Raw genomic sequence first — 16,773 nt, 5'->3', positions numbered from 1 at the left:
GTCTGCCTAATGGTTTGGGGAGTCGCAGTAGCTTAGATTTCAAATCCAGGCTCCTCCGCTTACTAGCTGCATGATCTTACATACACTCTTACTTTTTTTCCCCCCGATTGTCCTTCCTCCATAGATTGGGATAACAACCTCAAAGAGCAATTATAGGGAGGAAAAGAGAGAATGTCAGAAAATAATGTAATGCAGTAGTGATACTATAAACTTTAATAAAAACTAAATAATTATAATCTTTAATTATAAGAGATAAAAAGTATCAGCTTGAGATGCCAAGGAATCTTTAGAAAAATACATATAGTCATGATTGTTTAAGGCTTGCACTAGAGGGTGGGTACGCATTGCAATATTTAGAAAAGCAATTTGACAGAGACAGATGGTTTAACACAGCTTCAAAGGAAATGCGTTTTATATCTAAATTATATTTCTAGGTTAAAATAAAGACTGAACCTTTATTTGTTAGGTGGAAATATATCATGGAATCACACTGAAAGTAAAACTTCAGCCAAGTGTCCTGTCTCGGCTGACAAGGCAAATTTTCACATTTTCGTCAGGAGCGCTTTAGCAGCTGGGAGACAGCCTGAGAGGAGACATACATTGTGTCACTTCCTCTCACTTCAATGAATTGCAACTCTCTAGGTCTTCACCGGGACTCCAAGCCCTTTGCTGCTTTATTGTTCTCTGGTGTTACCCCACTCACAGTGTCCCTCACGAAGCTTCCCTTCCCTCCGCTCCTGCCGACCCCACGGAGGTGCGGTAGACAGAAAAGCAGGCCTTTGGTGCAGAGGCCTGGGACCAAATCCAGAGTGGCCTCCGCCCCTGGAGACCTGCATGGCCTCGGAGAAGGCTCCTTCTCTGAGACTTTCCTTACTCATGGCGATACCCTCTTTGGTGGATTGTGGAGGATGAGAGATAATGTTTGTTAAGAGTCTACATTGATGCTGTGCACAGAAAATAAGCGAGGAACATGGGCCTTTGTTATGGGTTATGATTGAAGTATCAACTCTTGCGCCACCCATTCTAAACTGTACTCTTGGAAGCTCCGAGGATAGAAGCATTTTTACCTCCTTTAATATCCCGAGGTGCATTTTCTTTGCATCTGGTTACTTTTATATGTGACATTTTAATTATTTGATGTACAGATTATGTCCTCTATGGGAATGAAATCTCCAGGAGAGATTTAGGTTTCCAGATTCGTGTGTGCCCTGCATGGAGACAGGAGCTTGCAAATCATAGGTGCAGTAATAAATGCTCAGTGGTGTTTCTCCTAATAGAGCAAAAATCCCTTTCTGACAGGGCTCACATCAAGGTGTTGGTGTACTTCTGGTTTCTCCTGAGTTCTCCAACTTGTCAGTGCCCTACCAGATTGAATTACACCAGACACTAAAGGTTTCACAATATTTTCCCTCAAGTACGATTTATTTAACAGTCATATACAATAAGAAATATAGAGAACTACAGCAGAATAAATCACAAGAATTGTAGCTTGTCATGTTATAATGAAATAAAAGAGGTACTGGTTAAATGAAGAGGCATACGAAAAGGTTGGGTATATGTCAGGTAGCTGGGGATAAAAGTGCAAAGCAGGACATTCAAGGTGCAGCCGCCTAACTCGTCAGTCTCTTCTTCAGGGTGACTCCAGGCTGATGTCCGCAGAAGGGGTGGCCACTGGCAACCCCTGCTCCGACACCCCTGATTCGCACTAGTCAGTAGCTGGAGCTGTCTTAGAGAGGGAAGGAAGGAGGAAAGGAAGGAAGAAATGAGGAGGTAAAAAGACAAGCAGAGGGGAGGGAAAGGAAGGGAAGAGGGCGAGAGGGAGGGAGATTGGGAAGGAAAGAGCACATCCACAGGGTGACAAGTCTTCTGAAGAGAGGGAGCAGGCTTTCTCCGCTTCTTCTGGAAGTTCAGCCACAGTCCCCTATATGTCATGTCACCTGGAGAATTAGGTTAAAGTTTACATACAGACATTGATCAATTCATTATATGCCTCTATTTTTTTTAGTAACAAAGTCTATAGATCTTAAGGTAGTCATAGGAACGAAGTGAATATGTTTCCCATGACACTGGAGGAGGAGTGTTTCAATTTGCTTCTCCCTCGGGAGATTCCATAGCCTCACTGAAAGACAACTGGCTCAACTAGGAACAAACGTAAGTAGGCTTTGCAGAGTCAAGTCCCATTTCAAACGCAGAATGTTTTCTAGCTGGTAAATAACTACTTGAAGAAAATACATTTAAAGTAGTAGTTACAGCGTCTCCATAAATAAAAATAAAAAAGACCTTTTTTAAAGGACAAAAAGTCACCATGATGTACAAATCTATACATTTCCCCCAACACATCATTATAGATCAATCTTTACGGCTTACATTTAAAATATCAATTGCATTATAATATCTATGATACAATTCAATTATATAGATGTCTCCTACACAAGATTCAGGTGAAACAAAAGCTAAGAACTGTATTCACAGAACATTTAAAAGCGCTTTATGCACAGTCTATGCACAAATATATCTTAAATTAGAATGATGCATACCTAATATGCATATAGAATATGGCTTACACATTAAAAGAGATCTAAGTTGTGAGTTATAAAATCCCACTCTTTAGACTTAAAAGCTTCTGGTTGTATCCATTTCTAAAATATTGCTTTGCGTTGTGGAACCCAGAAAAGAAGCAGGTGCAAAAGAAACTTTTTAGGATGGACACACCGTCCTTCACTTTAATTGATGGCTACTCTTGATTTCTTTCCATCCAATGTCTGCCTTTCAAAAACCAAAGTCACTCAGCCTCACAGTCATTGAAGTGTTTACAGTGAAAAGTTACAACACCGAACCGTGCTTGACTTTTCTTGTCAGCTAATAACAAATAAAGGGAGTTCTTCAGTTTGGAGCAAAGGCCAGGCTCTGCACATGCTCAGGCAAAACATGACAAGGGAGCAGAGTCTCCACGGGTAGTACTGTTTCTGTGTAGTAAAAGGTAAAGTCACATCAAATAATGCTATCTGTACAGAAAAGTGTGGGCGTCCATTCTCAGAGATGGTTTTGAGTACACACACACACACACACACACACACACACGTCTTGTCTCTTATCCCTTGGGCTGTGATATATTCTGTTATGTCCTGTTGGGATCAACATCCCAGAGGGCAAAATTCCATTCTCATTTCTCATGTCTGCCTCCCACGAGAGCAGAAGGTTCTGCTGGGCTGGACTGCAGGGACTGTGTGACTCCCGTGCCGACGGCATCCATGCAGGTGATGCGTTCGTGCTTTGAAGCCACGGGGATGGGTGCAGGCTGGTCTGCTGGTTTCCAGGGCAGGATGCACTGTGGATTCCCAGCTTGAGTGATGACGACATGTTGATCAGGTCGCAGGCCCAAGGCTATAAGTCTCCACTGTTGGTTTAGGACTTCGATCACAGCTGCTGAACAGTCCTGCCTCTCATTTTGTTCCCAGGTATTTAAAATAACAGGGACGATCTAAATGGCCTGCTGCTCAGAGCTGTAAAAAATATTTTTCCATAATTTTGTTTTTGCTTTCCTTTTACTGAAGACCTCAAAAAATGTGCAGTTAGAGCACTCCGTGTAAAACAAGGCAGAAGGCGCATTTTGAGAACGCCTCATCTTCCACACACGTGTTGCATAATCACCTATGCTAGAACTGGTCAAAGTGATGACACTTTAAAACCGCCCAACTTTTGTCTTAAAATTTTTTCTGGATTGATGGAAGAAGGCTAAGTCGTGGAGGAAAAATAATGGCAGAAGCACTGCCTCAAAACTCTGATAGCAAATTTGAGTGTATTTATTTGGCCAGTTACTAACAGAATGTGTGATCTTCTTATTCATTCCTCATTGAAGAGTCCAAGAAAGGGCCTGGTCCCAGTGTGTGCTGAAAGAGGAGAACACAGGTCTGCAGAGAGCTGAGGAATTAGGATGTTTTAGTACTGTTCTTATTATCCTGAAATAAAATTCAAATGAATATGAAGATCATGTCTTAGTCATACACAGACATTAATTATTGTATTGCAATTTCCCATTGGACTTTCTCTACCTTGTTGAAAATAAATGATTTGTCAGTATATAATAGATATCGATTTTATATCAGTTAGAATTAATTCCTCTTTCTATTTCTTCTCTTTGTGTGTGCGTGTACGTATGTGGGAATGTATGTGTTTGTTTTGATCCCAGTAATGATTTTGATCCTTTGGATCAGAAGTCACACAATTAAATCAGTGGGCTTATGTGAGTGTAAAACAAGGACTATACTGAAGTAAAGAGCATAACCCCTGTCTAAAGATGTTCAAGAATATATTTTAAATCCGTGTAGAAGTCAGACAATGCAAATGCACAGGCTACATCCAGTCCCCAAACCTTCAGTTTTAGCCTCTTCTTGAGTTTAGCCCACAAACTCAGCCTGCGGGCCAAACATGATCCTCAAACCTATTTTGTTTGGTCCATATAGTGTTTTATAAAACTTTGAGCCAATATTAAACATTGGAAGATTTTTACAAAAATAAAAAATCTCTTAACCAGCAGGAACACCAAGAAACACTGGGCCCTCATTTTCACATGGTGAAACTCTGCCAGAACTAGAGGGTGGCTGGTTGCGGCCCTCGGGTCGGGTGTGCCGTGCTCTCTCTGTCTCCGGGGCTGACCAGGCCTGTTTCCTTCGACACTACGCCTGCATCACAGTTGTCACCACTCCTGTTGTTTTCCGACTTCCCACTTCCATCATGTAAGAGACCTGCCTGTGCCTTGCAGACATGCGCACTTCACCTACCCGATCCCTGGGAGGTTGTGCACGGACAGCACTTTCTCCAACTGAGGAGAAAGCTAATGCACCTAGTAGGTCCTGATGAAAAAAAATATATACAATTGTCCAAAAGTCTGCTGGCCGCTGGGGCTTGAATATTGCTGTTTAGTTTGAGTATGTCTCAAATTTTTCCAGCTTTGCTGGTTTTTATATTTATAAAAAGGAGAGACTTCAACTGCCAACAGAATCCCATCAAAATCTTGTACTGATGAGATGCCAGAATCTTACAGATAATTTTCTTTTTTTGCCTTAGACATTTTCATATTCGTCATCTTTACAAATGTATCGGTCACTGGTTTCCTACATATAATTTTTGGAAAATGTTCATACATATTCAGCTTGATAGCATAAATGTATAGGAAATGCTGAGCTTAAACTTTTGTGTTTGAAGCTATATAGTGTTCATTGGTTTGGAGGCATGCCGTAGGAAAGAATCTTGCTGAATTTTGTTTAACTCCATTTTCTAATGGCATTCATTTGACAACAGAACCTTTGTACTTAAACATCTATAAATATTCCACTGAATTCGTTTTCCCTAAAATACACTTTGAGGGCTCCATCGTATATTGTCAGGCCACAAGGACTCTTCTAAAAACAGCTGTGAGCTCTAAAGGTAATACATTTATCGTCTGGATAAAGGGGAAGGAGAGAAATTTCTGTAGCGTATACAAGACAAGTATATTAAAATGGTTACATACAGAGATGGGTTTTAGTTGCTGATTTCTATTCAACCTTCACATGAAAAACAGGAATCACAACCACTAACTCTGGAATTGTTGCGTGAGATAATGCGTAAGATGTTCACCACAGTGCCTTATACTTGGAAGCTGCTATTAATAAAACTATAATTATCAATAAGTCTTATAACCAAGTGGAAAATACTGAGAAATGAATCATCTTAAAAACAAATCACATTTGATCTCTTTCATATCTAAACTATGATAGCATCTCAAACTCTTAGTATGGTGCCTTCAGCATTTTCTCCTCCCCTCCCCACCATTACTCCAACAGGATGGATTAGAACACTTGGGCTTGGTTTCTTACTTTTCTAAGGAGACACGAAGACATCTCCACTATAAACACACATCCCTCCCTTCTAACTACCTGCCCCTCCTCTGAAGGCCCAATACAGTGGTTCTCAACTTTAGCCTACAAAAGTATCAACAGATGGGTTTATGAAAAATCAGATTTCCAAGGCATCACTCGCAGAGTTAATAATTTGGTAGATTGAAGGCAAACCCTACAAGCTGAATTTTAATAGAACCATGGAGGCACATGTCCATGGATTTTTAGAAAATATTGATGTTTCCTTGGTAACAGGAACATGTTATTATCACCTGTTGTGAAGATTCATGTTTCCTACATGAAGCAGAAACAGAAATCAGGATTAAACCTCCCCATTGACTGTAGCCTACTATTTTTTAAGAACTAAAATGTCTCAGGAAGAATAATTTTTATTGAAAAGCAAATTAAGAACTCTTTGAAAAGGTAAATATTTCAGATTTGCCTCAGAAGACAGAAAACAGAGATTTAAAAAAAAAAAAAAAAAAGAATACGGAGGGCATTTCAATAAAATGACTTTGTCTTTAGTGATATTCTACAAACCATTAATTTCAGAATTTAAGTTTCTTATCTAAATATTCTACAAACCATTAATTTCAGAATTTAAGTTTCTTATCTAAACAATAATAATTACCTCTCATGTTTAAAGTGACAGAAGCCTTCACGGTGTTTCAAACCTATGAATGTGTATCAGCACTTTTTTCTTCAGCATTTACTTGATCTCCTGAGTTCTTACGAAGATCAGGTTCCCCTAGAAGACAAGCAAACAAAAACCAAATGGATCCGTGAACAAAACGAGTAAGGTCAGGAAACGGAAGCCATCAGTACAACGTGGAGGACTGTCACATGATGGATTTTGTGGCACATTTCTCCAAAGAGAGCAAACATTTTCTTGTCAGCCTGTGGGATTTATAGGGTATAACAAATCATCTTCTGGCCATTACACAACTTTGTGAAGTTGCAATTTAATCTGGGAATACAGAAATGGAACAGGGGAGACATGTTTAAACATCTATGAAAGCAAATGTAAATAAAAACTATGCATGTTTTTCCTGAATATTTTTAATTAAAACAAATTCTTTTTGAACAAACCCTCTAATGATCAGTCTTTTACCACACATTGCTTAGTTGCTATGAATTCAAAACAAATGAGTATAAGAGAATAGTAATTTTTAAGATAATCTGCCAAAACAAACTAATAGAATTTATCATTTTAGAGTCACTCGGCTTCCAAATAAACCTTGAAGGAAAAAAATAAGAAAACATTCGCATAGAAAATGGTCCATTTATAGAGAGGTTTCGGGGACTCTATCAAAACTGAAATATAAAGCAAGACGTACAGTTAAAAGAGTCTTAGTATATGAGAAAGAAAGCAAACAACCATCACAGAAATTAATTTATGAGTCAATTACTCAAAATACCTGGATATTTTAGGAAATAGCTTTTTCTGTCTGAAGTTTAATTGAAAATATATTAACAGTTAAACTTTGCACCAATTAACTAAGAGATAATTCCTTCAACATGTGTTGCAAGCCTGCATTATATCAGTTGCAACAGATTTTCTATGGAGCTTATAAAATTAGTGAACATATAGAACTCATAGGGTGCTATCACAAAGTAAATTTATTTTGTCTCTCACTTTATTTTATTTAAAAATTTTTTTTTCTTTATTGATTTTAGAGAGAGAGGAAGGAGGAGGGACAGAAAGACAGAAACATCAATGAGAGAACACTGATTGGCTCCCTCCTGCATGCCCCCCAATGGGGATTTGGCCCACGACCTGGGCATGTGCCCTGACTGGGAATCGAACCAGCAACCTCATGGTGCATGGGTCAACACTCAACCACTGAGCTATACCAGCTGGGCATCCCACTTTATTTTTAAAATATATTGTACCAGGATCAAAATTTCAGACAGTATCATGACTTTTCTGATCATTCTTAGGTAATGAAAAATCGTGTGATCCTATTAAGTTGCCAAAGTCTCAACTCAGATGTTAGAAGTTCTGATCACATGAATACACATCAATCTTAAAACAAAGAAAAAATTTCTTTCCAACATTGAGTTTGTTAGAGAGTCCAGAAATGGTGTAGGGGGTGGGGCATGGTTGATGTTTTTTCTTGTTTTGTCCACCCTCCCCCAAATGACTGCCTTGCCCTCTTGAGCTGGAGAAAGGAGAGAAGACGCCCGCCAGGAGCTGCAGTTTCTCCGTGACCAGCACCACTGTCAGGAGTTCAGAGCTGAATCTTCTGGGAGCACATTCAGGGGCTCTTCGGGGACTTCTTGCCAAGGACAATGGTTAGAGACTTTCACCACTTTGGTATGGGCACATGAGACTCTGGTTCCTTTACAGTGTCCAAGACCTCTGGACATTTGTAGGTACCTTTCACGTTTCTATCTGCTGAGGTACTACTGCCCTTGCACATGTGGGGGGGGGGTATTTGTTCACATGAAGCACTTGTGAAGGAAATGTATGCATTAGTTACTTGAGGAAAGGCTGAAGTCTACTTTGGTCATCTGTCATCATCTAACCCTTTATATTTCTCATGTAAGAACTGGACTCCATTAACCAAATGCCCTGAACTTCAAGCCCCAGCTATTATGGTGAAACTCTCTTTCCTTGATCTGTGATGAAGAAGGAAGCATTTCTACGTTTTTCCCAGTCGCAGAGGGCTCATTAAAGAAGTCTGCCTCACGAATCCTTTTGCAACTGTCAACCTGACCCTTTCACTGTTTGAGTTGGGTGAGGGCAATGAGCATCCTATAATTGGCTTTTGAAACTACTTTGAAATGTTTGTTTCTCAAATCAGTTTGTTTCTGACATTTGTTATCTTAGAGTCTTGGCTTTAATATCCTGTTCCTTATGACTAGATTATAAAAAAAAACAAAACAAAAAAAAACACAAAAACGGACTACAAAGAACAGAACAGAACAGAGTAGAAAAAATACACTGAATTAAAAGACAAGAATATAAGTAATTAATTCTCTGGCTCTCAAAAATTTTTACAATGGGCAAAGGACACTGAGGTCCACCTACCAGCAACTGTTCTTATACCGAGTGGATAAAGGACTCACCAATAACAAAGGAGTTGACAAGGAACAAAATTAGCAAATAGTAATAATGCCATAATTACACACACACACAAAAATGATACACAGATTACATCCAAGTGTAATTCTATATATGTAATTAGAAAAGTAGCAAATAAAAACTATGACCAACTCAAGAATTTTGCAGCATTGAAAACAAAGTGTTTTCCTTGAGAAACTGTAGAATATCAGATGTTTTCAGGAGCAATTGCATGGCAGCCAGATTGCTTTGGAAAATCCCGGAGTCCTCAGCAAATTCAACAGAATTAAAATTAAGCAAGATTTTTTCCTACCAAACGCCTCCAAGCCAATGAACATTATATGGCTAAAAAAAAAAAGTGTAAGGTCAACATTTCCTATGCATTTATGATATACGAAAACTGTATGTAGGAAACATAGGTTACCAGTACACTTGTAAAAATGACAAATATGAAATATCTATAGCAAAAAAGAAAATTATCTGTAAGATTCTGGTATCTCATCAGTAAAAGATTTTGATGGGATTCTGTTGGCAGTTAATGAAGTCTCTCTCTTTTTGAAATAACTCTTGGTTGTGGAATCCTTTACAATGAACTCAGATAATACTACTTGGAAGTAACCCTTCATCTTCCATAAAAAAGAGAGTCATGTCATTTTGACTTATCACTCTGCCAGAGAAGAAATGTTTTCAATCCATCAAAGATCATTTTGGCTTAAGAGTGATTTCTTTGAAACGACATGGAGGAACCTGGAGGGCATTATGCTAAGTGAAATAAGCCAATCAGAGAACGACAAATATCACATGATCTCACTTACTTGTGGGATCTAATGAACAAAATTAGCTGATGAACAAAATAGACCCAGAGACATAGAAGTAGGGTACATGACAAACTTCAGAAGAGGAGGTTGGGAGGAAAGGAAGAGATGTATCAAAGAGCTTATATGCATATCTGCATAATCAACGGATATAGACAACAATGTGGGCGGTGGGGCAGGATTGGGAGGAGGGTGTCAATGGGGGAAAAGGAGAAACATCTGTAACAAAAATAAATTAATAATATAAATAAAAGGCCATGAGGAACATCCATATAGTCCAAGGTTTCAAAAGTTTTTGAATCATGGGCCCTTGTAGTTTGGTGAAACTATGGCTTTCTCAAAACATAATTTATAAATAAATAGAATAAAATACATAGGATTACAAAGGAATCCACTCACATTAAAATATAATTATCAGCCTATTTAAATTATCTTAGTGATGTGATATAGTAATATATGTGCTTTTTGTTTGTTTTTAATTATCACCTGTCCAAGGTTTCAAGACTATCGAGTGGCTACATTCCACATGCAACCAGAATCTCCACCTCGAGTTCCACTATTTCCCAAGTTATAATCATCTGCATATCACGTTGACCGTTTCTGCCATGCTTATATACTGTCTATCCTTAGATACCTCACAACTCTCTTTAAAACAGACTTTAAATCTACTCTCTTTTTAAAAATTAGTTTTGTGCTAAATACAAATTTCCAAAGAAATAACAGGGTATAATTTATTACCTCCTATGTTTCTTTTTTGTTTCTCCTTATTATGAGTATATGCCTTATCTTTTAAATTAAATCTGTTAGTAAATGATAGCTCTTTTTTTTTTTTTTTCTTCCCTGAAGGCAGAGCCAGAGAGTAAGGATAAGTATACTTTTTTGTGAAAATATATTATTCAATATTGGACCCCAGCCAGTCTCAGCTAATTAATTACTGGGGTGCTCCTACTAGTCTTGTACAATTAGCCATTAAGTCAACAGTAAAAGGATCACAGTAAAAAAGATGTAGAGGAGCCATATGTGAAAAACAGGCTTTTCAGGAGGAAATTGACTTGGCTAACCTTAAACTGAATTACATATTGGACAAATTGTTCACAAATTCCACAGAAACACACACAGTGCCTTAAGCCAGTCTAACCCTGCTGTGCACTCCTACTATCATAAACATTTTTTCTGTCCCTTAAAATTTTATAAATCATTATTTATTTTCTTATAAATATTTTTTTTTATCCTCACTTGAGGACATTTCTGCATCCACCATCAGATAGGGAGGGAGAAAGAGAGAGAAACATCGATGTGAGAGAGACACATTGACTGGCTGCCACCCCCACGAACCCAACCGGGGCCAGGGATGAACTGCAACCCAGGTACATGCCCCCAGCAGGAACCAAACCTGGGACTCTCTGGTCCGCAGGCCGACGCTCTAACCGCTGAGCCAAACTGACCAGGGCATAGATAATATTTTAAATGACAGGCATTTGTTCAGAAAAACAAATAACGTTAATATAAAAGATAAATTACGCTTAGGAAAGTCATACTCCCTTTTCAATGCTCTAGAAAAGGGACAGCCAAAGTATAAATAGATGGGTCAGCTTTGTTGCAAAAATGTCAAAATTAGTAAGTATCTGTTCAAACAGCATGTATTGACATTCACATTGTCTTAGTAAAGAGAATTGCTACAAATGCCATTTCAACAGACATTTGAAAGCATAAAGACGCTGACGTAGTGTCAGCTGGATCTGTTCTCATGGCCCCTGGAAACAGCCAAGGAATTTGTAGGTGTTATTAACGTGGTTCACGACTCCAGTCGAGCGATCTGTAAAATGGGTTCCCTTTCTCTCACTGGTGGATTTCCAGCAAGTAGATTGAAATCTCCAAGTCTTTTGGTCAAATTAGTGCTGCCACCATGCATGAGACTTTACTTAAAGATATGTACTAATCAGGGACACTTACACTCTGAGAACAAGTTTATACTTTTGGAAAAAAAAATTACTTATTTTAGCAATCTAGAGAAAATGCTGTGAAGAACTGGTGAAAAAATAAATTTTACTTGGTGTTTATAATTAACAATGTTTGTAGGAATGGTGGTAAATTTATGAAAATAAATATAATTAATATATTTCTTTTTAAGTTTTAATATATTTTACTTTTGTTCCTGAAACCTTTTGTAATTAATATATTCAATAATGATGATCTTGAGATCATTCTTTTTTCTAATTCAACATATTTTTGTCACCACTTAAATTGTTGCCTGAAAGCCATTTAAGATAATAGTCTGGATTTCTAGGGAACTTAATTCTAGCTCATTTTGTCTCGAGTAGAGCTCTTGGAATCTAGTAAGGGGCTTTTTAATCTCCTGAGAAAGCATAAAGAAAATCATTCTGCTTTTCTTATGTGTGTATCTCACAAGTTATAATCATGCTCAATATAATTCTCCTTTTAGTAATTTAATATAACTCTAAAAAGTAAGTTCTATAACTCATAAGTATTGGGTAATTATGGTAGAATGTGGGAGGATAATTTTGGCTGATTATCTCGGACACCACAAGGCATGCATGAAGAGCTATAGAGATACCTCTAGGCCAATTGTTGGGGTTTAGTTTTGTTAAATGGGTTACATTTGAGGCCCAAACTAAATTGTTTTGAGCAACTGAGGGGATTCTGGAGGCAGAGTGAGAAAAGAAAGAGAGAGAGAGATCTTGAATTAAGAGGAATGTAAGATTAGAAGTTTTGTAGATAGAGCAAAGGTGCGTGTTGACAAATGAAGAGACTGACATTCGGTTCTGCAGTATAACGTTAAGACAACAAAGCTTATAATGTACTTTGCACTGAGCTAATTATCAGGGAGTACAAGAAAGTCTTGAGCCTAGTGTGAACACTTTAAGGACCAAACTCTGATTATAAATTCTGGGAGGTGAGTAGCACCTGAAAGAGAGAACCTCTTAGGAGCACGATTGCCTACCTAATGCTCAAAGTCTTCAGTCTCGCTCTTCCTCCATCACCTCTGCTCAAAAGTGCAACATCCCATCTGCCACTTTCATCCCCAGCACTACCTTCTCTACTCCCTCAATTTCCATTGTTGTGCTTTTACCCCCTAGTTTTCAGAGGCTACAAATCTTCTGTAAGCTCTTGCAGGTATAACTCATATTGCAAAGTAAGAGTAGAGCAAGGGAATAGGTTTGGAGTGTTGGAAACATAGCAAGTATGGACACTGGGCAAGAGGAGGATTTGGCATTGGGGAGGGGGCGCCAGGTATCCCTTACGTTTAGTTTTTCTGTTAGCCATTTCTCAGTAGGTTTTTCATTTTGTTTTGTTTTTGATCTTTTGGCTAACAAAAAATTATACAATATAGTGGGTAATATCACTTCATTTATATGGACTCACGGTTAGAATCAGATTTCCGTAGTATAGAGTCAATTCTCCTCTACTGAACTCTTACCTGGCCCTGAACAGGAGCCATCGAAGATCTAAAGCTGAACATCCATGGGTTCTGGTCTCAAAAAATATCTACAGGCATTTGTTTTGCACATAGTAGGCCTCTGTAAACAGTTTCGGAACAATCTCATTAGTCATTCTCAGCTTTCTGTCAGGCTCTATAGTTTTAAAGTGTGCAACACAGTCTGAGCAAATATTTCCTAATGCGCAGCGCCTGGGTGGAGGGGTGTGCAGGCCCGTAGAGGGGAAGGCAGATTCTATCAGGCGTGTGGAACTGGAAACACATCCTGAGTCTCCTCGCCACTCACTCCCACTGCTAGTCTAACACTGGTTTTGGTAGGTCCCCGTTGAAAGCCTTTTTTTAAACTATTTTGAGATTCTGCAAAGCAGAATCTAACTACTCCCACTGTGATATGAATAAGCTATCTATGCTTATGCAAAGACGTCATAGTTCTTAGAAAAGACCTTTTAATGGGGTTTTGGAAGACAGGTAGGATTTTAATGAGTAGACTGGAGGAGGAGACCCCAAAACTTGCATTCCACGAGGAGGAAAGAACAGGGTAAGGTAGGCAGGCCACTGGCTTTCCCAGGAGCAAAGGGCAAACCCTGCAGGTAGAGCTGTGTGACCCACGACAGGTGCCCTAAGGAATAGCATCACCAAAGTACACGCGGTTGTTTCCTGTGTACGGCCTGCCTGGGGGTGCTGGCTCGGATTCCAGTCTGTGCTTGACCAGGAGCTGGTGAAATGTCATGCTTTATTGAGCTTGTCTTTACAAACGAATGGGTAAATAAATGAATAACACAGAAGTACACACTCACAATTCAACCTGTTATTTAAGCTCTTCTCTCTCTCTATTTTTAATTCTTAACTTAGGATATGCTTAGAGAGAGGGGGAGAGAGAAAAAACCCTTCAATGTGAGAGGGAAACATTGACTGGCTGCCCTCCATACATGCCCCGACTGGGGACCAAACCCGGCAACCTTTCGGTGCACAGGATGACACTCCAACCATCTAAGCCACTCTGGCCAGACATCCTTTAATTCTCCGCTTACCTTCTACCTCCCTCATGCCCCTTCTCTCTGGCAATCACCATACTGCTGTCTGTGTCCATGACCTTCCTTATTTTCCTTTGCTTAAATCCTTCATCCTTCTCATCGAGCCCCCAACACCCCTCCCCTTTGACAGCCTCTGTTTCCATTGTGTTTGTCAGTTTATTCTGTTCAGTAGATTCTACATATAAGTGCGAACTATGGTATTTGTCTTTCTCTGATTGGATTATTTCACTTAGTAATAATCTCTAGGTCCATCCATGCTGTTACAAAAGGTAAGATTTCCTTCTTTTAATAACTGCATAGTATTCCATTGTGTAAATACACCACAGCTTTTTTATCCACTCACCTACTGATGGGCACTTAGGCTGCTTCCAAATCTTGGCTATTGTAAATAAAGCTGCAATGAACATGGGGTGCCTGTATTCTTTCGAATTCTTCAAATTAAAAGGAAATTTAAGTTCTAATCTTATTTCTCCTTCAAAGTGGTGAAAAATAATAAATGTTAATCTAGTAATATTGCTTTAAATAAAGTTAATTGAACAATCATATTATTTTTAATTTCTCTTCTGAAAACTACAAAAGCTGTTTATCTTTGTTGATAAGCTGATACTGTGATATATTAACTAGTCTGGTTTTATTCCCACCGTTGGCTACCATGGCCCACACCCATTTGGACAAGTAGATGTAGGTGTTGTGATGGACGTACACAGAAACAAAAGCATACATTCTTAATCATTAGATTCAAAACCCACGTCTGTGTATGGAACAAAGGTTCTTGGAAAAGAATCAAACTCTATCCAGAAGATTTCTAGGATTTTTAGTTCACTGGACACGGATTGAAGCTTTCTCCAAGAAAAGCAATAGGGGTAAGTGGAGAATTCAGGTTGGTGGTGAGCGAGGTTTAACTATTGTTCCAGTGGCAAGTTTTTTTTGTTTGTTTTGTTTCGTTTTTATAATCTATGGCACCCAAAGGAAGACAGAGGCGGGAAAAGAGATGGAAGACACAAGAGAGCTAGATACTTGTAGCCTCTGACACAGGACCCTGGTTTTCCAGTCCTGTCACATTTTGAGTGTGAAAAGTGTGAAAGATTTTGGAAATAACTCAGGGACCCAGATGTAAAAGAGACTCTTGTTACCTTCTCTTATCTGGAATTCTGAGAGGTGGCAAAATTTTTAAAATTCCAGCTCATTTTATGAGGTTAGTATAACCACAATACCAAAACAAGACAAGGTCAGTATGAAAAAGAAAAATGACAGGTTAAGCTTATTCATAAATATAGATTTTTTAAAGTTAGGAAAAGTAATTTTAAAAAGTAAATGCATCATGATTAATTTGGGTTTATCCAAGAAATACAAGGTAGTTCAACATTGGAAAATCTATTAATATAATTCATCCTATGAATCAACTGAAAAAAAATCATATAAATTCTTTTATTTATTTTTTACTTATTATTAAAATATTTCTTTTTGTTGATTTTAGAGAGAGGAAGGGAGGGAGAGAGAAAGAGAGAGAGAGAGAGAGAGAGAGAGAGAGAGAGAAACATCGATGAGCGAGAACATTGACTAGCTGCCTCCTGCATGCCCCCCACTGGGGATTTGGCCCACAACCTGGGCATGTGCCCTGACCTGGAATCGAACCAGCAACCTCCTGGTGCATGGGTTGATGCTCAATCACTTAACCATACCAGCCAGGCCATATGCATTCTTTTAAAAGCTATGAAAAGACAACACATTTTCTTAACAAATTATTTATTGATGGGAATATAATTAACTTCATAAAAAGATCAAAGAAATTAAGAAATATCACACTTAATGCTGACTCGTTAAACACCTTCCCTTTAAATTCAGAGACAAGCTGAGTGCCAAAACCATTTCCATTTCAGAATGTTCTGGTAAACTTGCTTGTGAAGTGGACTCAAGGAAAACAATTGGAAAATCTAATTTACTGTTTTCCTTTCTTGGTGGCCCATATGAGCTACTTAAGCCCAAACCAGGTCTCAAAAAAGCTCAAATGGATGAGATCACACTGAATACATTCTATGACTCTAAAGCAATTAGGTAGGAAATAAGTAACAAAAAGAAACTAGAAAATACTTGTGTGTTTGCAGATTTTAATAGATACTCTAAAATGCCAGGCTTGCCTTTAGCTAGCTCTAGGTTTCCTTCTGGCTCTAAACAGCTGTGATGGGTGCACAATGCAATCCGGTGGCATCTCAGATTCCACATGGCCTCCTTTTCTTCCTTCTTAATCTTCTTTGGGCTAGTTTTTTGGGATTTGAATCAATATCAGATAAGTCAGAATATTGCCCAGCACAGTGAGAAACATGCATTCTATTCCAGGCTAACCCCCCGGAGCCACGGTGGGACACGAGTGTTTCTCAAGCACGCATTCTCCTTGAGAAGATGGGAGAGAAAGCAGAGCGGGGGTTGATGCATAGTTTTGTTCCTATCCAGGGGAATTTGGTGGACCCGATTCCATGCGGAAATCTTTTATCTAAAGGTGAACCAAACTCTCAGGCGGTTG

The 16,773-nt window shown here is 38.7% G+C and overlaps 1 protein-coding gene across 1 annotated transcript in view; it reads right to left on the bottom strand.

The window, feature by feature from the left end:
- Positions 1-1,794: 1,794 nt before the first annotated feature.
- Positions 1,795-16,773, bottom strand: part of PDE1A (phosphodiesterase 1A) — an 81,238-nt gene continuing 66,259 nt past the window's right edge. Inside the window, exons 13-14 of the mRNA XM_036254962.1 lie at positions 6,511-6,627; positions 1,795-3,959 (exon numbers count right to left, since the gene is read on the bottom strand). Coding sequence (XP_036110855.1) covers positions 6,554-6,627 — 74 coding nt within the window. The 3' untranslated portion in view covers positions 1,795-3,959; positions 6,511-6,553. The remainder of the gene's footprint in view (positions 3,960-6,510; positions 6,628-16,773) is intronic.

The sequence above is a fragment of the Molossus molossus genome, unplaced genomic scaffold (assembly GCF_014108415.1).
Source record: "Molossus molossus isolate mMolMol1 unplaced genomic scaffold, mMolMol1.p scaffold_m16_p_11, whole genome shotgun sequence".
In the NCBI taxonomy this organism is placed as follows: Eukaryota; Metazoa; Chordata; class Mammalia; order Chiroptera; family Molossidae; genus Molossus; species Molossus molossus.
The sequence above is the reverse complement of the archived record's forward strand: the minus strand, read 5'-3'. Positions and strand labels throughout refer to the sequence as shown.